Source organism: Terrapene carolina, unplaced genomic scaffold (genome assembly GCF_002925995.2).
Source record: "Terrapene carolina triunguis isolate 2854851 unplaced genomic scaffold, T_m_triunguis-2.0 Scaffold110, whole genome shotgun sequence".
NCBI lineage: Eukaryota > Metazoa > Chordata > Testudines > Emydidae > Terrapene > Terrapene triunguis.
Window position 1 is genome coordinate 3667416 of NW_020664461.1, and position 26189 is coordinate 3693604.

General features: G+C 45.6%; 1 protein-coding gene across 1 annotated transcript in view; it reads left to right on the top strand.

Annotated features, from left to right (window-relative positions):
• The first annotated feature begins 2231 nt into the window (after positions 1-2231).
• The window catches only part of EIF2B3 (eukaryotic translation initiation factor 2B subunit gamma), a 115172-nt gene continuing 91214 nt past the window's right edge, over positions 2232-26189 (top strand). Inside the window, exons 1-3 of the mRNA XM_029911600.1 lie at positions 2232-2261; positions 2777-2936; positions 8589-8700. Coding sequence (XP_029767460.1) covers positions 2232-2261; positions 2777-2936; positions 8589-8700 — 302 coding nt within the window. The remainder of the gene's footprint in view (positions 2262-2776; positions 2937-8588; positions 8701-26189) is intronic.

Sequence of the window (26189 nt, forward strand, 5' to 3'; positions counted from 1 at the left end):
TTTGCATAATTCATTAAATCGAGTGCTAAGGGGATGTGAATGCACATGTGTGCATACAGTATGTCTCCTTTCTATTGATGCTTTGTCAGGATGGTGCACTGTACTTAGCGCACGTCTATGGAGTACATATTGGAACAAATACAAGCTGAACCATTTGTTTTCTTTCTACTGCACCAGCCTTAAGAAAGTAAAGAAAAACACGCACTTCTACTAGGGTACTAGTAGAGTTTATTTTTTCATTCAGCCATTAGTTTATTCTTTCATGGGTTCAACGCTGGAAAAAAGTGCATCCATTAGACAGTGAGGGCTTTATTTATGGGGGGAGTGGTGTTTCAAAGGGGAGGCTGTTGAGTCCCCAAAGAGCCTTTCACGGTGTATTCTCAGCATGCTTCTGAGGCCAGCGCTCTGCTCATCAGGAGGAGAGGCAGAAATGTGGGCTTTACAGAGCAGCTGTGTGTTTCACTGGTCCCTGTGCTCGCTGACGTTTATTTACATATTGGGAGAGTAAATGGGTAGAACAGATGGCAACCAGACATTTGGTGGTTCTGTTCCCCTGTGCTCCTCAGGGGTCTTGCATTCAGTCTTTGCAAAAGCTCGTCCTAAAGTGAGAGGGGGGAAAAACCCAGGGGCCTGTTCACAATTACGAAAGGCTTGTTGGCAGTTTACTACAATGACAGATTAAAGCACTTAGTAAAATGTTAAATAATTATGAGATTTGTTTTACAAGTCAAGATAGTTGTTCCTTACGATATGTCTGGTCTGTCTCTTTATTCACCGTCGGAGTGAATGCATTTAGATTTAAACAGCGATCCTTTCCCTCTACAAAATCAGGTAGAAGAAGAAAAGTTGGTCTGTTTTTAAACGCCCTTGACAAATCTTTGCCCTTCTTTGAAAGTATTGCGACTAAATTCATGCTCTTGCAGAAAACCAAATATCTGGAAGTTTTACAGCTTAAAAAGGCTGAATGTTACATACTCTGAAAGACATTCATTGCATGTCTCACTCTTTGCAGTCATAAAGCTGCAGGCTGAAATCTTCTTCGCCAGATTTTTCTCCCAGTATTTGTACGTATTGGTTTGCTGATATAGAGTTGCTCTTGAGTGGTGGGCAGCTGGCATTGGATTCTTTGGTTTGTTTTTCAGATGAGATAATCATAGCATTTCTCCTAGGCAAAACCTCCATATAAAATATGGATTTTGATAAGCAGCATTATATTCAGACGGAGAGAGGTAGGTCACAATTTTTGGACCCGTCAGACTTCCAACCTGGATGTATTCCCTTCAAACTAAGTGGCCATAATCTTCATCATAATAAATTATTAGTGCAGATATACTACACTAAAAATGATAGGCATGGCCCTGCAAGGTACCAGACATCTCCCATGTGCAGCATGCTAACGCGGTAGCTGTGTCGCAGTCTGTAGCATGATGAATTCCCCAAAGTTACGGGTAAACACCTGAAAATCTCCAAAGGCTTTTGGGGAAAGACCCTGCAGGCCCTTCAGTATATCAAACCTCAAAGTTTTATTCCTAGTTATGACTTTCCCATCTCCTAATATTATCGGGTAAAGGGCTATCTTGCAATCCCTTCCAAACTAAAAAGTGCACACTCAGGTTTTCTCTTTGAATTGATGTGGTGTTCACAGTTCAAGTAGAAATAATGAATAAAGGAATTCAACTCTTATCACCGTGACGTATCCTATGGTAGGAGCTTCACAAAAAACATCCGTGTCTCTGTGCCATAGAGCTTGCATAGTAAATGATGGACTGATGAAAAAATGAAAATAACAAACACCAGGGAGGGAAGAAGAACTGTGTCCCTGAAACATAATGTTGTGGTTACGCCATTTAGGAGCAAAATGATTGATTAAAATTAAAAGATAAAGTCCAAACTCACTAATTTTGCTGTTGGCAAAGCTCTAGAAATGGTGTGTCAGGAGCAATTTAAATGAGGCGAGAATAGCTGTCTGACTGACTAGTTGTTTTTGGAAAAGTAGTTTTCTGCCACTCATAGGAAATTGAAAGCTGATCCTAAACAAGAGAGCGTCTGGTCTGACATGCGTATTTGTAATTGGCAATAGCAGGGAATTGGTCGTATTTCACTTCAGACGTGGCTGTACTTTAGTGGTGAGTGAAGTGGTTCCCTTGTATAGTTTGCAAAGCACTTTGGGATCCTTTGAGATCAAAGTTAAATGTAATAGGAGTTTGCTTATTAAAATTTGCTGCAGGACGATGTTGGCTTTTAGAGGGCATGCTTATAAAGTGAGCAAACTGGGGTGTGATGTTTGAGTAAATCAGGTGCCAGATTTGTCCAGCATTTGATTTTCCAATAAGTGACTTCATTTAAATACATTTTTCAATTGTTTAAGCAAGATGGGAAGTCAGCTACAAAGATTACTCCAGAAAGGTCATTATTATTAATTAACTTAAAATAGCCATGGCAAGTGTTGCAGAACTCAATGGCAGCACTGAAGGCTGTGAACTCATCTGTGTGTCCATGATCCTGCTCCTTGGGTTGCAAGGAGAGGATGACAAATTGGATCCATTCTTGGATGTGCGCTGGCAGTGGTAACAAATTCAGTAACCTTACCGCTAGATATCCTCTTCGTGCCAGTAAAAACATACACCCGGAACTCTGTCTGGTGGCTTAATGTGGATCTCAAATGAGAAAGCCATGAAACATTACAGACTGTTTGTTGCTAAGGTATCCCAAGTTGACAAGTATGTGGTATGTTCTGTCTTTGAAATGTTTATTTTTTTCTTCTCTGTTTTGGCAGACTGATGTCTTGGTACTGAGCTGTGATCTGATCACAGATGTTGCTTTACATGAGGTGGTGGATCTGTTTCGAGCCCATGATGCCACACTCTCCATATTGATGAAAAAAGCTCATGAACCCACAGAAATAGTACCAGGACAGAAAGGGAAAAAAAAGCCAGGTAAGTAGACTAACAGTGTTCTTCCTGACTCAGTGTGCCTGAGCAAACTAAAAATCCAGCTCAGGGGGGTCCTGGCTCTGAGGCACTAAAGTCATACAAAAGAATAACAATAATATTACACCATTGTATAATGGAAGGGCCAAGCCAACAAGTGGCCTTAATGTGTGCCCCAGGATGGAGGGACTTTAAAAGAAGACAGCTGAAACTATTTTGTTCGGCTACTGCTTTAGACTAAAGGATTTAAGGACAGGGAATAGGACTGAAATGAAAGCTTGGATCATCCCTCCCCTGAAGGCCTCTGAAAGAAACACTGCTTTGTAAAGCGAGGGTAGATAAGTGACCACAAAACGCCACCTTAGAAGGGCGTTATTACAGTTTCTCAGTCAAGCACTCGGAAGTTAAGAAATGGTGCTAAATAAACCTGCGGCTGCACATTGAGCAATGAGGGTGGAACAAAATCTGAAATAGCTCATTAAGTGAGCACCATACAACCTGGACACTGAGAGAGGCAAGGGTCCTGTGGGAAAAATAGTATAATAGTATGTGATCATGTAATTAAAGGCTGTCTCCTAAGACATACGGACAGGGGGACATGCTGTTTTTGCCCCATTGGTCAAAAAAGACTGGGCAAAGAGAATCATAGAATATCAGGGTTGGAAGGGACCTCAGGAGGTCATCTAGTCCAACCCCCTGCAAAGAGCCAGAGAAGGGGAGCCTAGAAGTGTGGTGAGACGCCTGAGGAGACAGGGACTGACTAGGTGAGGAGAATGGGACTGGGACATGGAGTGAGGGATGGGGCAGAGACACGTTGGAGGGGATGAGGCAGGAAGGGGTCAAGCTTGAGAGGAATGGGCAGAAGGGTCTGTGCCCACTAGAGCACACTCCCCTCCAGAGCCTGGAAAAGAACCCAAGATCCCTGAGTCTCACCATTCCTCGGCTGACAGCAAATCTCTGTGAAAACCGCTGGCAAAGTGTGTGTCTAATCGCCCTCCAGTGCTGGTCCACTTAGAGGATGACAGCCTACTGTTGCTATCAGTTTTACTCCATTAGCTCATGTGGTGGAGGTCTGTTCCAGGGCCGTCCCTAGGCATTTTGGTGCCCTATGCAGGGGGGCGTCCCCAGGCCTCTGTGGGGTGGGGTGCGGGGGGGGGCTGGCCCCAGGCCTCCGCAGGGAGGGCAGGTATGGGGGGCAGGTGGGAAACTTCCCCCCAGCACTCACTAGCGGAGTAGGCTGTAGCCGGGTCACTCCACTTCCTGCTGCCCGGTGAGTGCAAGACAGGCCCGACCCCGCACTCACCGGGCGGCAGGAAGTGGAGTGACCAGCCCCAGCCTGCTCTGCTCCCCTGGCTCCCAGCCTCGGGACTTGGAGAGCAGGGGGGAACTGCCCCCCAGCACTCACCGGTGGTGTGGCTGGAAGCCAGCGGTGCAGAGCGGGCTGGGGCCGGGTTGCTCCACTTACCGCTGCCCAGTGAGTGCAGGGCAAGCCCGACCCCTGCTGCAGTCCTCAGGGGAAGGGGTGGGGTGGAGCAGGGGCAGGAAGAGGCGGGGCGGAGCAGGGGCGGGGGCAGCTTTCCTGTTCCGCTCAGCCGGCCGGGGAATCGGGCTGAACGCTGGAGCAGCACACAGCTGCGTAGAGTACCAGGCAATTTAGTGCCCCAAATTTCCTGGTGCCCTATGCAGCTGCATACTTTGCATATGGGTAGGATCAGCCCTGGTCTGTTCAGTAAATCTAAAGGTTGGAACCCTGCTGATGAGCCATGTGGATGTCAGCACGATGCCACATGATGGAATCTGTTTTTTTACAATTTGCTCTTTTTTTAAAAACCCTGGAAAATTATTACAAAAAACTCTGTTACTTGTATGCTATTTAGGTTGCAAAGTCAAGCACTCAAAGCTTAGGGAATGCCACAGTTACAGTTGCCTGTGGACCCTGAGTCCTGGGAAGCTCTGTTAAACTAACAATAAATGTTGGCATCAGTTCATAAATTTGCAGAAGTCAGAGATTGGAGAGATCTACCAGATTGCCTCAGGCTGATAGAAAATGGCCCACCAGGAATAACTATCATTTCATTGCTTTCTAGATGTTTAATATCTCTTCTGTAGAGAACAGTTTTGAAATAAACTGTGTAGCTGTAATCAGGATGAATTTGCCACTGTAGTCAGCTTTAAACAGAGGTGTTAGTTATAGAGGCTAAAACACTGACCTCCTTTAATAATTCTTGTGCACCTTGATGTCTTTTTAAAATGTATGCTATAGTTCAACCACAAGTTATGGGGTCACTGCAGCAAGTGCTGGGTGAAGTTCTTTGGCTTCTTATGTAGGAGGTCAGGCTAGTGATCATAACGGTCCCTTCTGGCCTTAACATCTGTAGAACATAGTCATAAGAAGCAATGCAAACATAGTAAGACCCTGGGGAGTGATCGTAACCCAGATAGGCAGAGACTGTATGAAGAATGAACCCCAATATTAGGGTGCTGAGCCAGTATATTCTTATCTCTGGGCATTGAGGCAAAGACCAAGGCGTACATGCCAAATGTGCCTGCCATGATTTTTTTGAGACTGTCAGTATGAGAAGTTCAAACATCCAGGCTAGACCCAACATATGTGCCTTAAACTTGTCCAGGCCTCTGCCTCAGGCCTTGGCTACACTGGCGCTGTACAGCGCTGCAACTTGCTGCGCTTAGGGGTGTGAAAACACCCCCCCCCGAGCGCAGCGAGTGCAGCGCTGTAAAGCACCAGTGTGATCAGAGCCTGCAGCGCTGCACGCTCGCTCGCAGCGCTGCAAGCTACTCCCCTGTGAATTCCCGAGTGTAGCCAAGGCCTGAGTCCTGTCTCTTCCTATCCCTGGCTCTATGTCCCAGACCCATTGTCCTCCCCCAGACAGTCCCATATGTATAAAGAAAGTCTGAAAGGATTGTGAGGGTGTGGTTCTTTCCTGCTTGTTTTTCTTACCTTAAAGATCTTAGGAATGTCACTGACGATCATTGGTATGGTTGTGGAACGACCTCATGATGGATGTGTCATGTGAGTTCTCTCACCTGAATTGAAAAGGGGCGGGAGTTCTGAATTTTTAAAGACATTTTCCCCATATGTCAGTTAGGCCTTGGAGTTAAATAGGTTTGTTTAAAAACAAAGATTTAGAAATTTGGCTAACAATTCCTCCCCTGAATTGCTCAGCCTCACTCTCTTGTGATGTCATCATTTCTCCACTCTTCGAAGTCCCCAAGGTAGACAGAGCCTGGATTTCTAACTAAGGCTGTGTCTATACTGCCACTTTCAGCGCTAAAACTTTTGTCGTTCAGGGGTGTGAAAAAACACCCCCCCCCCCCCCCCGAGGACAAAAGTTTTAGCGCTGAAAAGCGCCAGTATAGACAGTGCTTTATCGTTGGGAGCTGCCCTGTTGACGATAAAGCTACCACCGCTCATTCGGCTTTGTTTGTTTTTTATCGCCGGGAGAGCTCTCCCCCAGCGATACAGCGTGACTACACTGCCCACGTCACACCGCGGCCATGCTGTAACGTGGGTAGTGTAGACATACCCCAAGTAGAACTATTTTTTATCGGGACAAAAATCTTTCAAGCCATCTTTATCCAACATCAAAATACAGACCAGAGTACAAGTCCATTTTTTTCCCCTTTGTGGGTCATCTTTAAGTTACCATTCATGCACATTCTCCCTTTTCCCCTTCCTTTTCCTCAGGGAGTAATTAAACTAGTTATCTGCCTGCTTCTAGCCTGTTAATGTCAGTGCATTTCAGAACTGTCCTTTTTCACTACAGGGTTTGGTGATGCATTTTGCCTGGTCTGCGGCACAAAAACAACCATATCTCTTGCCTGTGCATGGAAGAGCACATTTTTATCTAGGTTTCTCCTAGGGGTAAAACAGTTCACTAACATTTACTATGCCTTTTTTTTCTATCCACACAGGGAAGAGAAAAACTTGTTTGGCCACAACCATGTTGCACAATCCAGTTTTAATCATGGTTCTATTTTTTATTGTAGACAGGCTCTTTGCTGTACAGACATAAAGATCCAGTAGACTAGACAGTGGCTTAGGACCTGACTTTAATTTAAGAAGCATGATGCCCTTATCGAGAAACCTGTCGCTATTCTGTATGTAGGCGCAGACAAGGATTTCAAAGGGTTAGGTGCAGCAGGCATTTGGTTATCTCTGCTTAGAATTAGGACCATGGCTTGTAGTTTGATTTACTGCCTAGAATGAATAGAGCCACTGCGCTCAAGAATTTTGTGAGTTGGTTGCTTGATCCTAATTGTGCTTAATTTTTCACATTGTTATGTGTTCAGGGCCTATTTTTGTGCTCCTTAGCTATATACTTAATTGGAGAGGGGAAACGTCTGAAGGGAGCTAGCTAGCTTGACCACTTGGATCAAAGGCTGCCAGTGGGAAGCTTTCAACAGCTACGGAGTTTTGACCTTATTTTGGTGGTGGCTGTTACTATGGCAGCTATTAAGATGCAAATAGAAAGAAAGCGAAGGAGGAAAAGTGGAGTTAAAATGCAATTTGGCTAGAAAAAAAGAAGACTGTGAGGAAATGATTTCTCCCAAGGCATTCATTTCTCACACAAGGTTGGTGTGAGTTTTAGGAATTGGGGAGGGTAAGCATATGCCAGCATTTGACCAAAAATACCGTCTCTGGGAAGAAAAAGAAAAGTTTGCGTCAGAATTGTGCCATTGAGATACCCTGAAGCTGAAAGCACAGGAATAAGGGAACAGCTTGTGGATACCACCAAAGTTGTGTTGCATTCCATATTCATCGCAAAGTGAAATCACCTTCCAACTGGCTTTCCCCCAGCTCTCCTGAGCTCTTTACTCTAGAGCTGGTTTGACCCATCTCCATAGAGGTTTGTGAGAATGAAGTTTTGCAGTCACTGTTTGCAGTGCTTGGGACAGACTGTTCAAAAAGAAAGTACTCAGACCATTAGGCCAAACTCACTCCTAGTGTATTGCCATTGATTACAGTAGCATTACTCTAGAGAGAAATTGACATAATAGACATGTGAACATTAGGTATCCCTTTGGGTGGGTGCCCTTTTTAAACCAATACGTGTCCTGGGGCATCCAAGTATTAGGAGTCTGGAGCTGTGTGTGCGTGTAGCCTACATGTTTGTTACTAACAAAACATGTATGAAAACAGGATACTAGTTGCGAAGTCTTGTCTGAAATCCATAATCCTCTCCTCACCAGCTAATTGCGATACGAGACAAGGAGAGTGATTTATGGTGAAGGAGTAGGAGCTGGCTCGGAGGAGCTATTAATTATCATGGATTCTTTGTAGTGCAAATTGAAGTAGTTGTAAAGCAAGAGGGAAGAGAAGTACGCATTAGCTCAATCAAGATGGAGTATTGCATGCTGGGACCTGCTGTCTCCACAGTTGGCATCTTCATATTAAATATATGGGTGGTTTCAGGGGCCATGTTTTAGAACCTCTTGAGCCGCATTTTGGCTACCCTGGTTGAAAGGATGAAATAAATGTATGTTGTAGAGCATTAATGCAGGTTCTTAGGCTTGGTGGGTTAATCTCTGCTTATGTTTGTGTTTTGAAGTCCAGGGCAATTTGACCAATCCTCCTTGTTGTCCTAGATTCCATTAAGATAAGACTGTAAAATGGTTGTGTTTGATTTTCTACTTCAGTGGAGCAGCGTGACTTCATTGGAGTGGATGACACAGGAAAGCGGTTGCTCTTCATGGCTAATGAAGCTGACTTGGATGAAGAACTTGTCATTAAGAGATCCCTCCTTCAGAAGTAAGCCCTCTGGGGTCCTTTTAATGGAAATTTAGCTTGGAGTGGGGAAAAATATTGGGGTGGGGTTGATGGAGAAAGATGAACTGGGTTAAGGAGAGGAGGGGGAAAGGATTTTCCTGATGCATGATACGTGGCTCCCACAAACGGCAATGAAAGCACAGGGTTATTTTTCAGTGAGAAGTATTTTGCACCTACAACTGGTCGGTGTCCTTGTTCGGCAAGAGCAGAAGGATTATCATGAAAAAGAGCAGGGAAGGAGAAAGGGATGAGTGAAAGGGCCATGTGTTTTTTAAGAAAAGCCAGGGGGGCTAAATTCAGATGTTGTTCAAATTCAGTAGTTTATATTTGTGATAGATCCGTTGATGTAAATGAAAAATTTGTCTCCTTGATATCCAAGGCGGCCACAGAATTGTTACAACTGGTTCCCGATTGGCGTGCTTGCTGTTAGAACTGTGTTCTGTGACTGTGATTATTAGCGAACCAACACTTGTCGTTCTCTGTGGGGCTAGTAAAGAATATTGCAGCTATTGTTATTGGAGGCTTTTCTAGGTGTGTGTTGTCATTGCATTTACAGGGGGCTATGGTATGACAGCTTAGCAGTTGCTGCAACATATGTGATTTTAGTTGACCTATGATTGATTTTACAGATTTTTCTCGCCAGTGGATATTCACTCCTGTTACCTCACTTAATTTAGCTTCTAGCATGAGAATTACTCAGTGTCCATCCTGCAGACCTCAGGGATACCCACTCAACTCCATTGCCTTCAGTAGATTTTCACAAGTGCAACTGATTGGAACTTAATAAGTAGTAGTATTGATGATGTACAAGCTGGGATGGCCTTTGCAGTTCTCTCCCTCTTGCCTGTGTTAGTTGTGCAGGCAGAAAAAAGCAGTAAAACCTTACTTTTGTCATTCAGGTCAGCACATGGGATTCTGCAAGTGTGCAGAGAGAAGATCTGCTAAGAGAAGACCATTTGTACATCATATTTTGGAGAAAACCCTATTTTAAGCTTCACAACACTCCCCTTAGGGTAGGTGAGAGTAAATGTGGCGTTTGCTTCTTGGAAGGATCTGGAAATTACAGTGGACGAGAAGCTGGCTATGAGTCAGCAGTGTACCCTTATTGCCAAGAAGGCTAACGGCATATTGGGTGGCATTAGTAGGAGCATTGCCAGCAGATCGAGGGATGTGATTATTCCCCTCTATTCGGCACTGGTGAGGCCACATCTGGAGTACTGTGTCCAGTTTTGGGCCCCCCACTACAAAAAGGATGTGGAGAAATTGGAGAGAGTCCAGCGGAGGGCAGTGAAAATGATTAGGGGGCTGGGGCACGTGACTTATGAGGAGAGGCTGAGGGAACTGGGCTTATTTAGTCTGCAAAAGAGAAGAGTGAGGGGGGATTTGATAGCAGCCTTCAACTACCTGAAGGGGGGTCCAAAGAGGATGGAGCTAAGCTGTTCTTGGTGGTGGCAGATGACAGAACAAGGAGCAGTGGTCTCAAGTTGCAGTGGGGGAGGTCTAGGTTGGATATTAGGAAACACTTTTTCACTAGGAGGGTGGTGAAGCACTGGAATGGTTATCTAGGGAGGTGGTGGAATCTCCATCCTTAGAAGTTTTTAAGGCCCGGCTTGACAAAGCCCTGGCTGGGATCATTTAGTTGGTGTTGGTCCTGCTTTGAGCAGGGAGTTGGACTAGATGACCTCCTGAGGTCCCTTCCAACCCTAATCTTCCGTGATTCTTTGAAAAGGGTGTGTGCCCAATCTTACTTCCCATTGTAGGTCACCATCCTTCAGGGTATGTCTACACTACGAGGGTAATTCGATTTTACTTAAATCGAATATGTGGAATCGATATTGCAAAGTCGAACGTGTGTGTCCACACTAAGGACACACTAAGGACAGTAATTCGACTTTGTGAGTCCACACTAAGGGGGCGAGCGTCGATATTGGAAGCGGTGCACTGTGGGCAGCTATCCCACAGTTCCCGCAGTCCCCGCTGCCCATCGGAATTCTGGGTCGAGCCGCCAATGCCTTCTGGGTAAAAAAAATTTGTCGTCATCCGTCCGTCACTAACGCCCTCCCTCCCTCCATGAAAGCGCCGGCGGGAAATCAGTTCGCGCACTTTTCTGGTCAGTGACAGCGCGGACGCCACAGCACTGCGATCATGGATCACGCTGCGACCATCGCTGCACTTGTGGCCGTTCTCAACACCTCGCAGCTTATCATACACCTTTCCCTGAGGCAGATGCAGAGAAATCGGGCGAGGAGGCTACGGCACCGCCGTGAGAGCCTGAAGTCGGAGAGTGGCACAGAGCTGTCAGAAACCACGAGCCCCAGCGCCCAGGACATGACGTTGGCAATGGGGCATGTGGATTTTGTTGAACGGCGATTCTGGGCCCGGGAAACAAGCACGGACTGGTGGGACCGTATAGTGCTTCAGGTCTGGGATGAATCCCAGTGGCTGCGAAACTTTCGCATGCGGAAGGGGACTTTCCTCGAACTTTGTGAGTTGCTGTCCCCTGCCCTGAAGCGCAAGGACACCCGCATGCGAGCAGCCCTCACTGTCCAGAAGCGAGTGGCCATAGCCCTCTGGAAGCTTGCAACGCCGGACAGCTACCGGTCAGTCGCGAACCACTTTGGTGTGGGCAAATCTACCGTGGGGGTTGTTGTCATGCAAGTAGCCAAGGCAATCGTGAAGGTACTGCTCCCAAAGGTAGTGACCCTGGGAAACGCGCAGGTCATCATAGATGGCTTTGCCGCGATGGGATTTCCAAACTGCGGAGGGGCTATCGATGGGACTCACATCCCTATCCTGGGACCGGACCACCAGGCCAGCCAGTACATCAATAGAAAGGGCTACTTTTCAATGGTGCTGCAAGCACTGGTGGACCATCGGGGACGGTTTACAAACATCTACGTCGGATGGCCGGGCAAGGTTCATGACGCTCGTGTGTTCAGGAACTCTGGTCTGTTTAGACGGCTGCAGGAAGGTATTTACTTCCCAGACCACAAAATAACTCTTGGGGATGTGGAGATGCCTACAGTCATCCTCGGGGACCCAGCCTACCCGCTAATGCCCTGGCTCATGAAGCCCTATACTGGCGCCCTGGACACAGAAAAAGAACTGTTCAACTACCGTCTCAGCAAGTGCAGAATGGTGGTGGAGTGTGCTTTTGGCCGTCTCAAAGGGAGATGGAGAAGCTTACTCACTCGCTGTGATCTCAGTGAAACCAATATCCCCATCGTTATTGCAGCTTGCTGTATGCTCCACAATCTATGTGAGAGCAAGGGGGAGACCTTTATGGCGGGGTGGGAGCTAGAGGCAAATAGCCTGGCTGCTGATTACGTCCAGCCAGACAGCCGGGCCATTAGAAGATCCCAGCGGGACGCCCTGTGCATCCGGGAGGCTTTGAAAGCTAGGTTCCTGAGTGAGCAGGGCAACTAGTGACTTTTCAGTTTGTGGACAGAGAAGCTGAACCTGCCCCCGTTTCTTTACCCAGTTCATTTTGACTATCCTCTCCAGTTACATACCCCCTTCACCCCCTTCCCCTTCCCAAAAAATAAAATCATTTCGATTTTGTTAATGAACAGCGTTGTCTGTATTGCTGTTTTCGCGGGAATATTTTAAACCGGGGACGCAGACTGTGGCGGGGGGCGGGTTCAGTGTTCTGATGCAAATGATGCTTCTAAACTCCCGGAATGACAGGCTCCGCACTGGTGGACTGGTTATTTCAATGGAGAACATGAAAAACACCTCCCAGACTGACCAGGGTAACCAGTGACTGCACTGTGTATGTGTCCTGATGCTGGACCTGACACCGCCTCTGTACCCTGCTAAAGGTCACTGTCCTGCCCAATTACCAAGCCCCTTCCCCCCCTCCAGACAGACTCTCCCTCAAAAGAACCTGACTGAAACAGTAATGGAGAGAAACAAACATTTTATTGCGAACCAGACATGAAACGTGGGGTGTGAAACTTGGACGGGGGCTTCTGTGAGGTGGGTGGGAAAGGACTTATGAAATTTTGGGGAATGTCAGCCTTCTAGTGCTAGAGCAGTCTGCAGGGGTTGACTGAAAGTTTTAACGGCCCTTGCCGCCCCTCCTTCTTTGGAGTTTGGGTGAGGGTGGTGTGGGACTTGGTGGCGGGTGAGGGCGGTTACAGATAGACTGCAGCGGGGCTCTGTCCTCCTGCCTCCGGTCTTGCAGAACATCCACAAGGCGCCGGAGCGTGTCCGTTTGCTCCCTCATTAGTCCAAGCAGCTTTTCAGTAGCCTGTTGGTCCTCCTGACGCCACCTCTCCTCCCGTTCCATGACTGCTCGGTGCATTTGTGACAAGTTCTCCCTCCACTGTGTCTGCTGGGCTGCCTGGGCTCGGGAGCAGTCCATTAGTTCTGAGAACATGTCTTCACGCGTCTTCTTCTTCCTCCGCCTAATCTGCGCTAGCCTCTGGGAGTGTGCTGAGAGGCTGGGTTGGGAGACAGTCGCAGATGTGTCTGTGTGAATTGTGAAAAGGGAGTGAATTCCTGAGACAGATAAATGAAATTGTATACAAAGAACCTAGTCTTTCTCTGTGAACAAGACCATGCACTGCACCTCTCACATGCGCACTCAGGACAAGGTCGAATTTTCGGCCGTCGCCTTCAGTGCCTGTGGACTTGCGGAGGTCTTGGACTGTTCAGAGAACTGTGGCTGGAGACCTGAACTTCTGGAGCGGGCAATAATGGTAAGCCGCAGACTTGTGGCTGCTTAAAACTCCAGCAGTAGCACTGGCCTCCTTTCACATTGAAAGCAATGCCAGTCTCTGCTGCCAGCAATCAGGACAGCATCAACTCTGCCCCTGTCCCACCCCCTCGCGGCTGTCCCAGGGAAAGATCCCTGTATGCTGCCCCTCTCCCTCCACCGCGTGGCTGTAAAGCAGTCCCAATACTAACATTCCCCTCCCTAATTCAAAGCAGGGCGTCATGAGCGACATCACCCTCCTGAGGATCCCGGACACCCAGAGAGAACGCATGCTGCGGGAAAGCATGCAGAAACCGGGGCCGTATGCCGCCATGCTATGTCGGGCCATGATCCCGGAGTACTTGATTGTGGCGTGGAGGGGGCATGTCTGCTACCACGGAGGGCCCACTAAGATCGCCCTACCCCGGAACCTGATCAACAGGCTTGAGCTCTACCTCCACGAGACCTACGAGGAGTTCTCCTACGAGGATTTCTCGTCGATCCCCGGCCACATTGACCGGATTTTCGCGTAGGTGCACTGGGACTATGGAGTGGAGCGTCTTGGGCCTGGGAATCATGGAGTAACGGACATTGTGAAAATTTTTTAAAACACTTGGGACTAAATTGAGAAGAGCCCAAGACAGAGAAATCATGAAAACCCATTTGTTACCTTTGTAAATATTCCTGTTTTGTACCTGATTATTTTTTTACTAGTTTACAGCACTTTTATAAATGTACATTGTTAATAGTATAAATATTACCGTTCTGTTTTAAATAAATGTTTACATGTTTACAGCACTTACTGCTTGATCCTTCCCCTGATTCTGTGTCCGGGGTAAGGGATGGGGACGGTTGGTACGGGATCTCGGTAAGGGTGATGAAGAGCTCCTGGCTGTCGGGGAAATCAGCGGTGCCAGCGCTGTCGACTGCCTCGTCCTCCTCATCTCCTTCTTCATCTTCCCCGTCCGCTGTCATGTCCGACGAGGAACCGGCCGCGGACATGATCCCATCCTCGGAGTCCACGGTCAGGGGTGGGGTAGTGGTGGCGGCCGCTCCCAGGATGGAATGCAGTGCCTCGTAGAAACGGGATGTGTGGGGCTGGGATCCGGAGCGTCCGTTAGCCTCTTTTGTTTTTTGGTAGCCTTGTCTCAGCTCCTTGATTTTCACGCGGCACTGCGTTGCATCCCCGCTGTAGCCTCTCTCTGCCATGGCTTTGGAGATCTTCTCATAGATCTTAGCATTCCTTCTTTTGGAGCGCAGCTCTGAAAGCACGGACTCATCGCCCCACACTGCGATGAGATCCAAGACTTCCCGATCAGTCCATGCTGGGGCCCTCTTTCTATTAGATTGCACGGCCATCTCTGCTGGAGAGCTCTGCATAGTTGCCACTGCTGCTGAGCTCCCCTCGATGTCCAAAGAGGAACTGAGATTCAAACTGCCCAGACAGGAAAATGAAAATGAATTCAAATTTTCCCGGGGGTGTGGCTGGTCAGAGCATCCGAGCTCGGACTGCTGTCCAGAGCGTCAACAGAGTGGTGCACTGTGGGATAGCTCCCGGAGCTATTACCGTCGATTTCCATCCACACCTAGCCTAATTCGATATGGCCATGTCGAATTTAGCGCTAATCCTCTCGTTGGGGAGGATTACAGAAATCGATTTAAAGAGAGCTTTATGTCGAACTAAATGGCTTCCTGGTGTGGACGGGTGCAGGGTTAATTCGATATAACGGCGCTAAAGTCGACATAAAAGCCTAGTGTAGACCAGGCCTCAGCTAGTCTCTGCTCTGTTGATCGCTTCTTGTTCTTTGGACTTTCCTCATTTAGTGGAATTATAGCTCGTTGATCTCATATTGAGAGAGAAGAATTTCCAGGGCACGTTTGATTCCCCTAGAAAGTGAAACAGATTTCTTTCTATCAATACTTTGAAAAGTTATGGTGGCCTTGTTGCATGATTGTTATACTCCCAAAAAAACCTCAATACATGGTCTGCTCTTCATTTCTGGTTTGTGTTTGGGGGGGGGAATGGGGGGGAAATTTCTTTTACACTGTTGCACCAGGAGAAGTTGTCAGAACCTCGTTGACTTCCTTGTTTACCCATGGCAAAAATCTAGATCTGATGCAAGAGCTGGTCAAAGGAACTTTGCTTCCACCTGTCACCGGTGGGAAGCTCCTCTGACAAAAGAGCCAAAGCTGTAGAACAATTATTTAAAACAAAACAAAACATCCCAGAAAATCCTTTGTTCTGACCTTCCCTGCCTTTTTCTTACCCCTGGATTTTAAGCTCTTTGCTGCTGTAAAAGGGCAGTGGGAAAGGGGGAAATGCAGACTTTCCTGAGTACCTGTTGTGGATTAAATATTCATTTGCTCTTCGCCCAGAGGGGGTCAGCAGTAACTAAATTGCTGCAGAATGAACCTTTTTTGAGGCGAAGGAAAAGTTTACTTAGTGATCTGGTTTTCTCCCTAATATTCTGCTCTTCAGTTTGGCGTAGGATTTCTTTGAAGTAGTGTTCACTTTCTGCTAGCTGTGGGCAGCAACTGTGATTAACAAAGGGAAGCTGTGCCACCTTATACATCAGACATGTGATTCTGGACGTTGCTTCTTCGATTGCAAAAACATCACGCCACATTTTGACAAAGTATCTTGTTCTCCTGTTGCTGATATACCTAATCTGTCTTGATCAAGGCTTCATATCTACTTCTGAGGGCATTCTGTGCCAAAAAACTAAAAATTCTGCTTCAAAATATTTTAAAATTCTGCAAATTTTATTTGTCAAATAAATATGGAGGCTCCAGCATGGCATTGGGGAGCACAGGCCACTGGCTGCACAGAGGTGGGAGATCACTGTGCAGCTCCCTGCCGTGACAGAGACTCAGTAGTGAGGCTTTACCCAACCCTGACACAGTGCAAGGACCCGGCCTGCCCCAGAAACACCCCAGGGCCCTGCCCCTCCGTGCCAGCTGCACCAGGTGTGGGCAAGCAAGCTCAGCAAGGCAGGATCCAAGTGTGGAGGGGCTTAGTGTGGGGGGGATCCAGGTGTGGGTTGAGAGGATTCTGTGTGGGGCAATCTGGGTGTGGGAGGCTCAGTGGGGGATCTAGGTCGGGGGGATCTGGATGCCCAGTAGCTTGTTGGAGGGCTCTGGGTGCAACAATAATGGGACTGCGGGGGGGGCCAGGTGAAGGTGGTTGGGGCTCGGGAAGGGGATAGAACTCAGCCGGGGGGGTCTGGGTGTAGGGAGCACAGTGGAGGGGGTCCAGATGTTGGGGGAGTGGAGCTTAGTCGGGTGGGGATCCAGGTGCAGCTGGTTGGGGCTCAGTGGGGTGGGGATCCAGGGGAGGGTGGCTTATTGGGGTAGTCCAGGTGCAGGGGGAGTGGGGCTCATTGGGGGGGTTCTGAGTGTGGGGGCAGGGTGTGAGGCTCGGCCGGGGGGGTTGGATGCATGGGGGTTGGGCGGATGGGGAAGCAACTCCCTGCACAGTGATCCCTCCCCCTGCAGCTGAGGAGTGATGGGTGCAGGAAGTGGGGGGTGAGGGAGTTCGCAGAGCTTCCTACAGCTGGGGGAGAAATCTGGGGGTGGGTCTGACATGGGCCCCAGATGCCGTGCAGGGGGAGAGGACGTCCCGTCCTTCCCAGCCCAGCTGGGACTAGCAGCTGAGCCTGGCGCAGGGTAGGAACCACCAGCCGGGTCTTCCCCAGTCCCACCCCCTGCCCCACCATGATTTACTTCTCTGCCGGCTGCCCTGGGCACCCGAAACATACTGCTGGGGAGGGTCGCATGACCACTGTGGTGGCTTCCCTTTGCTTCCCCATCAGAAAGCCATTTTTCTGTGGGGAAACGAGGAAATCTGCAAGAGACATAAATTCTGCACGTGCGCAGTGGCCCAGAATTCCCCCGGGAGTACATATCGTAACAAACACAGCAGGGTCAGATATCCATGTTCAGCCCCATTTGTAGATATGTAACAAAACATCAGGAGTGGGCAGGTAAGCAAATTTGTTGAGAGCACCTAGAGAGAGCAATGCTGTTAGGGAAGGAATTTTCAAGGAAGAGATTTCCTGCTTGGGTAATAGGGGCTTATAGAAAATTTATGAATAAACTGTGTGGGCTCTTCATTAGGTGAATTGTGGTAAATGGCTGAGAAATGAGGCATAAGAACGAAGGAAATGCCCTGGAGAAACTTCTGAGCCAAGCTGCGGTCCTTTAGAGAGAGAAATGAAGGCAGCATGCTCATCCCTGAAGCCTGAATTCACCAGTTACATCTCTCTGACTTGGGGCTTGGCAGGCCATAAGACCGAGAAAATAATGAGAATTCCATGGGCTCCCCCTCCCCCACCCCTTTGAAAGAGGAGGCTGAAGCATTTGTTTTCAAAGTGATTACTAGGGACAGGGAATTGTTTTCTCCACCTTAGACATTTATGGTCACAAGTAAGATAGTAAAAGACACCTGTTGGAGCAGGTCTAAATTTGGAGCATTTCCTTTTAAGATACCATGGGATGTTTCAGGGTGAGTCGTCCCTAATAAACCATCCGTCTTCGTGGGTGTTCCATCTGTGTAAATGCAGGTGTTGTGCTTCTCCTAGAGGATATGCTAATAAATCACCAGGACAATCTCAGCTACTCATTACCTCATGTGCTTCAGACAGAAAAGAATACCTCATCTATAAATGTATGGAGTAATTATGGGAATAACTCTGAAGTAGCACTGCAGACCTGTTTTTAAGATTTTTTTTTTTTTTTTTAATACAAAAAAGCAGGGGGGTGGGGTAGAGCTGGAGAATTTTTTTCTTCCCTTCCCCCTCACGCTATGAGGATACAAATGAATGAAGTAGCCTCACTTTAAGGATCTGCTAATAGGAAAAAGTCAACATGGTGTCAGGTGCCTAATGGGAGTTCAGAAAGAGCATTGGTACATATTATTTCTGTTGTATTGCCCTAAGATCCTGCAGCCTTTCTGCTCATAGACTCACTGTTAGTCACTGGATATTTCTGGTCTGTGCAGCCGTGCTCCAGTCCGAAAGTTATCTTTCTGAAATACTCCATGACGCTTAGTGTTCCTGACTCATCTGCCTTTTATCCTCAAACGTAACACCATGAGAACAGTGTGTGTGTGTGTGTGACATACACAAACGCAGTGACTCCCATTGGGTAAAATATTTTACATTAGTTTGTCACTGTTCACATATGTTGGTAAAATTGGAAGGCTTCAGTATTAAAACTTTCTTTAAAAAAGTCTGTCTTCTCTTTGCAAGCAGCGAGGGATTGTAAACCATTGTGGAAAGAGGTTTAATCTTGTGGTTCTGCTCTGAAAAGTCACTTTTTAAGAACAACGGGCGAGCCTATATTTCTCTTTTCAGGCACTCTAGATTTGTGCAGTTTATAAGGAAGAAGATTTTCTGATTGACGTCTGAAAGTCAAGCTGGGTTCTTTCTGCTCATGCATCACTGAAAATGAACATGTTCTGATTTGAGACTAGTTATATATGATCCTGTTGCTGATGCATGAGCAGCAAAGAACCCGGCTCCCTTTCTCAGGGCTGCATGGACTCCAGAGTGCTAACCGCAGTCAAAGTGTAGTAACATTCTTGCCAGGGAAGTAAGCAGAACTGACTCCGAATTAAACCAGGGGACTAGGTCTATTGAATAAAAAGCTGCGATTTTTACATACTATTCAGAGTAAAACCACACTTTAAAAAGCATGGTATGGCTTTAATCATACTGCTTTACAAATGAATATCTTGCTGAATAGTTCAGCAACAGAATATTGGCAGGTTAGCTGCTGTATCAGCCACTGGTAGGGAATAGACATTCTCAAGGTACTCTTTTGTAGCTCTTGCTTGCCTGTTTATAAGTTTCTTAGTTCATTAAGTATAACTGCCATCAGCTAAAAGACATTCATTTTTTCAACAAGTCTGCATTTTTATTATGCTTTTAAACTTTGCTTAACTTTAGTTGCTCTTTGCTGAAAATACATTGGGGATGGATATAGGCCCCAACTTCACACACTGACATACTTTTGAATTACTTTTTTATGGTTCTTAAATAGATACTGGAGCCAAATAAAAAGAATGGGGAAAGATGTCATTTTTCTCTTCAGTTCTGTGTTCTTTTATTTTGCGCTTGTACAGCAAACACATGTATATTCCGAAAGCCATTTACTGAGTGCTGAGCTCGATGTTTTGGGGAATACAGTTACATTAATGATTGGTATGGATGTTGGTATGTTTTGCTATTCAGGCATGGTGGAGAGGAAAAGATTGAGAGGAATATGGAACATACCCTTCCTTTATTTCTGGAAAAAGGAGCATGCCCGCTTCCAGGTAGTGAATTACGAACCAATAAAAATAGTTCTGGGACGTAAGAATCAAATCTAGAAATATTTGCAAGACTGTTTATTGAATGTAGCTAGAAAAAAGTTTGGAGATGAATTTCTTTTTATTATATGATTATTAGTAGCATTACAAAATTTGCAAGACGAAAAAAGGAGAGGAGAGATTCGGTATTTGGTTTCTAATTGTTACTGAGTTTGTGCTGAATTGACTGTCATTTGTCCATGTAATGCTGGTTAGGGCTTGGTTTTAGACCAGCGCTTGTCCTGAGAGTCTGTTTTATTATTCAGAGTTTCCAGAAGAGGAAGAAATTATTGTGTTGCTTGGACATCTTAGAAGGCATGTGCCTGGTGATACAATATTTTGTGTGAGCGTATCCCTTTAGACGATACATACACTAATTCCCATCACTACCCTACCAGAGACCTGGATCGTGAAAACTTGATCAATATTTTGTTTTTTTAAAGAGACCTTTTGATATCTTAAAATATTCAGCACCGTGTCTGGGGTCTTTAGTAATGGAACGAGTTAGTGTATTTCATGGGGTCAGTGGGAAGCATGCCCATCTTTGTTGGCTGTTTTTATGGTATGTTAACTCTAATCAAACCAGCTGTTCCTATGAATACTTTGAGAAAAGACACAGCAGTATTAAACATTTTTTCTTTGGGCTTATATTTTGATGCACAGAGTATATTTGATGATGTGTAGCAGAGCAGCCTGCTGAAATCTTAGGGATCTCACCTTGTGGACCACGTTCCTGAAATAACCAGTAGGTAATAGAGGCACAAATGCGTTATTGTGCTGTTGGGATGGACATCAAAGGTCAGAGGAGTTATCTATGCCCGTTTGAATGCTGTCAGATTCTCCTCTGCCACATGTTAGACATGTGTTACTCATCAGTGAATTATGGAACTCCATGACGCAAAGCAGGCAAGGAATGCAGGGGAGAAAAAAAATCACCTAGTTTAAAGCAAAGCAAGGGTGAAATGAGGCATATAAAATTCTATAAAAGTTAAAAGGTTCAATTCTGCTTGGAGCTGAGGTTCTGACTCCCAACCCTGGCCAGAGCTCATGCTTGTAGTTGTCTTACTATTCTGTACTTTTTTTTTTTTTTTTATTTTTTTTTGTCTTATCCCTAACAAGGGTTTTCAGCTGGCAGGATGGAAATACCTGTGGAATTCTTGCAAAGCACCATTCATCGATCTCACACTAAGAAACCTTGACCTTAAAGAACTCTTTCTTAAGCATAGTCATTCAGATCTCAAATAGACTGTAACGCAGGGGTACAGAACAGTGGTCTCATGTTAAAATTAGCAACCATTTGATTGAACAAACTGTTGTTACATAATCCTTCAAGTGCCAATTTGTTACACCTACTGTGTTGTCTACTGGGGCTCTAGATCAGTGGTCTCCAAAGTGGGGTGTGCACACCCCAAGGGTGCGCAAAAGGATCCTTGGGGGTGCACGGCAGGAGGAGCGGTTTTTTTTTTTTTTTTGCTTTGGCAAAAATGGTAGAGCCGGCGCGGCAGGGGGTGCGTGCTCAAAATTTTTTTACTGATGGGGTGCGCAATCAAAAAAATTTGGAGACCACTGCTCTAGATTGTGAATGACTTGTTCTTAGTGCTAAACACAGATCATAAAAATTGATAATGGAAAGGGTCAGAATACACAATTAGCTTGTGTAAAGTTAGATATATGTGCCTGAGACCCTTACAAAGTGAGCATTCTGTTTTACTTACAGTAATGATATATCTTTTTAAATGATTCCACTCAGGCTAAAATTCTCCATTCCCTGTTGAACAGCCATTGTGCGACTCTCCCAAAACAGAGTTGTGCTGGAATTACACAGGAAATGAAGAGCATAACAGATTTTCTTTTCTCTTGCTAAGACGTGCTTCCCATGAGTTCTTCCAGTGGATGGAATAAATAACACAGATCTTTTTCTAAAGACAGTATGTCCTTTGCATGTCTGTCTCATCCAGAAAATTCCCCGCACATTCCCTGGCTTTAGATACTTCCCCTCTCTAATTCATCTTGATGCTGCTAGGAAGCTTAAATGGAGGTTCCTTTTTAGGTAGCAAATTCCCTCCTTAAATGGTCCAGGAGATCTCTTTTAGATATAAGGCTCTCCTTCTCCAGTGGCTCAATCTGACGTACTTTACTGTATTGTGCCCTTCCCTACCTGGGATTCAAGAGATTATCACAAACTGGATCTCCTAAATGGCTATTTTGCATTTTTAACATAATTTACATATGTTGAAACCTTATAGATTCATAGATTCTAGGACTGGAAGAGACCTCGAGAGGTCGAGTCCAGTCCCCTGCCCGCATGGCAGGACCAAATACTGTCTAGACCATCCCTGATAGACATCTATCTAACCTACTCTTAAATATTTCCAGAGATGGAGATTCCATAACCTCCCTAGGCAATCTATTCCAGTGTTTAACCACCCTGACAGTTAGGAACTTTTTCCTAATGTCCAACCTAGACCTCCCTTGCTGCAGTTTAAACCCATTGCTTCTTGTTCTGTCCTTAGAGGCTAAGGTGAACAAGTTCTCTCCCTCCTCCTTATGACACCCATTTAAATACCTGAAAACTGCTATCATGTCCCCTCTCAGTCTTCTCTTTTCCAAACTAAACAAACCCAATTCTTTCAGCCTTCCTTCATAGGTCATGTTCTCAAGACCTTTAATCATTCTTGTTGCTCTTCTCTGGACCCTTTCCAATTTCTCCACATCTTTTTTGAAATGCGGTGCCCAGAACTGGACACAATACTCCAGCTGAGGCCTAACCAGAGCAGAGTAGAGCGGAAGAATGACTTCTCGTGTCTTGCTCACAACACACCTGTTAATACATCCCAGAATCATGTTTGCTTTTTTTGCAACAGCATCACACTGTTGACTCATATTTAGCTTGTGGTCCACTATAACCCCTAGATCCCTTTCTGCCGTACTCCTTCCTAGACAGTCTCTTCCCATTCTGTATGTGTGAAACTGATTTTTCCTTCCTAAGTGGAGCACTTTGCATTTGTCTTTGTTAAAGTTCATCCTGTTTAACTCAGACCATTTCTCCAATTTGTCCAGATCATTTTGAATTATGACCCTGTCCTCCAAAGCAGTTGCAATCCCTCCCAGTTTGGTATCATCCGAAAACTTAATAAGCATACTTTCTATGCCAATATCTAAGTCGTTGATGAAGATATTGAACAGAGCCGGTCCCAAAACAGACCCCTGCGGTACCCCACTCGTTAAACCTTGGGCAATAATATCTAGTAGTATTTTGCTGACTGGTCATCTTGAAATCCTTTCATCTGGAAAAAACCCAAGTCCTTAAATTGAGATCAGTGGGAGCTGGTGGGTAGTTGGCACTTCTGAAAATCTGGCCACTTTATTTAGTTGCCTAAATAAGCATTTAGGAGCCTAACCTTCTTAGGCTCTCATATTTAAAACTTTGGCTGATGGATCTTAATTAATTCCAAAGGTTGGATACAAACCAGTAAAAAGTAAGGGAGATTCTAAGTTACAGTTGAATTTATCCTCTTGTTTCCTGTATATAATTCTTTGAGCAGCTGGTGACTTTACAAAGGCGTGAAGGACCGTCTTTCAGACTTCCCTTTGAATTTCCTTGCCTTACTAGCCCCAAGTCATCGCATTAGATATCATTTTGGAGACCTTAAGTATTTGCCTCACATGTTCTTAACTTCTCTCCCCCTCATATCCGTAGTGACTACGGGGCTCTGGGAGCGAGGGTGAAGGAGTCAGGGGCAGAGGTGGTGTTCTCATCTATCCTCCTGGTTGAGGATAAGGGCCCAGGTGGGGACACGCACATTCTGGAGATTAATGCATGGCAGCGCAGATGGTGTCAGTGGGAGGGTTTTGGCTCCCTCAACCCTGAGATGCTGTTCTGGGAAGAAGGACTGCTGGGAAAAGATGGGATGTACTGACCAAGAAAGGGAAGAGCATGTTTTGATAACTCACCAACCTAGTGAGGAGGGGTCAGGCAACAAAAGCTCACTGGAAGGCATAAAAAAAGGGTGATCTTAACAGAGGGCTAGATGTTACTGGAGACATGGAAAATTACAATAGTGCCATAGGAGCAAAAAGAGGAAAAAACGTGGGACAATCTGCTTAGCATCTTAGATGTCTCTACACAAATGCAATGAGTCTGGGGAATAAACAGGAAGAACTGAAAGTATTAATAAATTATGACTTTATTGACATCAATTATGACTTGGTGGGATAAATAAATGGTGGCAGGAATAAATGGAATAAATTAAACATTCATTCATTCATGATCTGGAAAAAGATTAAACAGGTGAAGTGGCAAAGTGGGGAATATGATGGAGGTTTATAAAATCATGAATGGTGTGGAAAAAGTGAATAGGGAAGTGTTATTTACCTTTTCACACAATGCAAAAAATGGGTCACCTGAAGAAATTAGTAGGCAGCAGGTTTATACAAACAAGAGGAAGTACTTTTTCACACAGTACACAACTAACCTGTGAAACTCATTGTCATGGGATGGTGTGATGGCCAAAAGTATAACAGGGTTCAAAGAAGAACTGGAAAAGTTCATGAAGGATTGATCCATCAGTGGCCAACATGATCAGGGATGTAACCCCATGCTCAGAGTGACCCTAAACCTCAGACTTTCTAAAGCTGGGAGTGGAAGGTAGGAATGGATCACTCCATGATTACCCTGTTCTGTGCACTCTCCCTGAAGCTCTGGTATGAGTCACTGTTGGGGATAGGATACTGGGCAAGATGGGCCATGGCCTGACCCAGTATCACAGCTCCTAAGTTCTTACGTCCCCGTGTACTGGAGAAGGGCAAACATAGTACCTCTCTTTTAAAAGGGAACAAAGAAGACCTGGGAATTTATAAACCAGGCAGCCTAACTTCGATATCTAGAGAGATACTGGAACAAACTATTAAACAACCAGTTTGTAAACACCTAAAGGATAATAGGGTGGTAAGTAATAGCCAACGTGGATTTGTCAAGAACAGATCATGCCAAACCAACCTCATTTTCTCCTTTGACAAGGTTACTGGCCTAGTGGATAAGAGGAAGCAGTAGATGTGATAATCTTGATTTAAGAAAGGCTTTTGACACAGTCCCACATGATTTTCTCATAAGCAAACTAAGGAAATGTAGTCTAGGTGAAATTACTATAAGGTGGGTGCATAACTGGTTGAAAGACCGTACTCAGAGTAGTAATCAAGGTTCACTGTCAAACTGGGAGGATGTATATAGTGGGGCCCTGCAGGGTTCAGTCCTGGGTCTGGTACTAGTCAATATTTTCAGTAATGACTTGAGTAATGGAGTGGAGAGAGTGCTTATAAAATTTGCAGATGACACCAAGCTGCAAGCCCTTTGGAGGACAGGATTAGAATTCAAAGTGACTTTGATAAATTGGAAAATTGGTCGGAAATCAACCAGATGAAATTCAATAAAGACAAGTGCAAAATACAACACTTAGGAAGGAAAATTCAAATGCACAAATACAGCAGTACTGTCGGAAAGGATCTGGGGATTATAGTGGATCTCAAATTGAATAGGAGTCAATAATGTGATGCAATTCCGAAAAAAGCTAATATCTTTTAGGGATATATTAACAGGAGTGTCACATGTAGGACATGGGAGGTAATTGCTCCGCTCTGCTCAGCACTGGTGAGGCCTCAGCAGGAGTATTATGTCCAGTTTTGGGCATAACACTTTAAGAAAGATGTGTATGAATTGGAAAGAGTGCAGAGGAGAGCAACAAAAATGAAAAAAAATATTTGGAAAACCTGACCGCTGAGGAAAGGTTAAAACAGCTGGGCAGGGTTAGTCTTGCCAAAGAAGACGGACGGACGGGGGGGAGGGAGGGGAGAGGGGGGCGACAGGACCTGATAAGTATTCAAATAAGCTAAGGGCTGTTATAAAGAGGATGGTGATCAGTGGTTCTCCATGTCTATTGAAGGTAGGACAAGAGGTAATGGGCTTAATCTGCTTCTAACTCTCAGGATAATTAAGCTCTGGAACAGGCTTCCAAGGGAAGTTGTGAAATCCCCATCATTGGAGGTTTTTAAGACCAGGTTAGACAAACATCTGCCAGGGATGATTTAGGTTTATTTGGTCCTGCCTCAGCCCAGAGGCCTGGACTAGATAACCTCTTAATGTCCCTTCCAGCCCTACGTTTTTATGATTCGATTTCTATTATATGCATTAGTCCTTCCTAATGTATTAATGCAGCATTCATAGAACTGGATTTTTGTCTTTTGTCAAATGAACTATAGCGTTGCTGAAAATATTTCTGAACTTCCCACTTTTGTGATTTTGAGTCTCAGCCAGGTAGAACAGTAATAACAGAACCAAGGCCAGCAGTGCTATAAATTTAAACTAGACTATAGAAAAAAATGCTGATTTCTGTTTGTACTGTTATTAAAGATATTTATGCAGGGCAG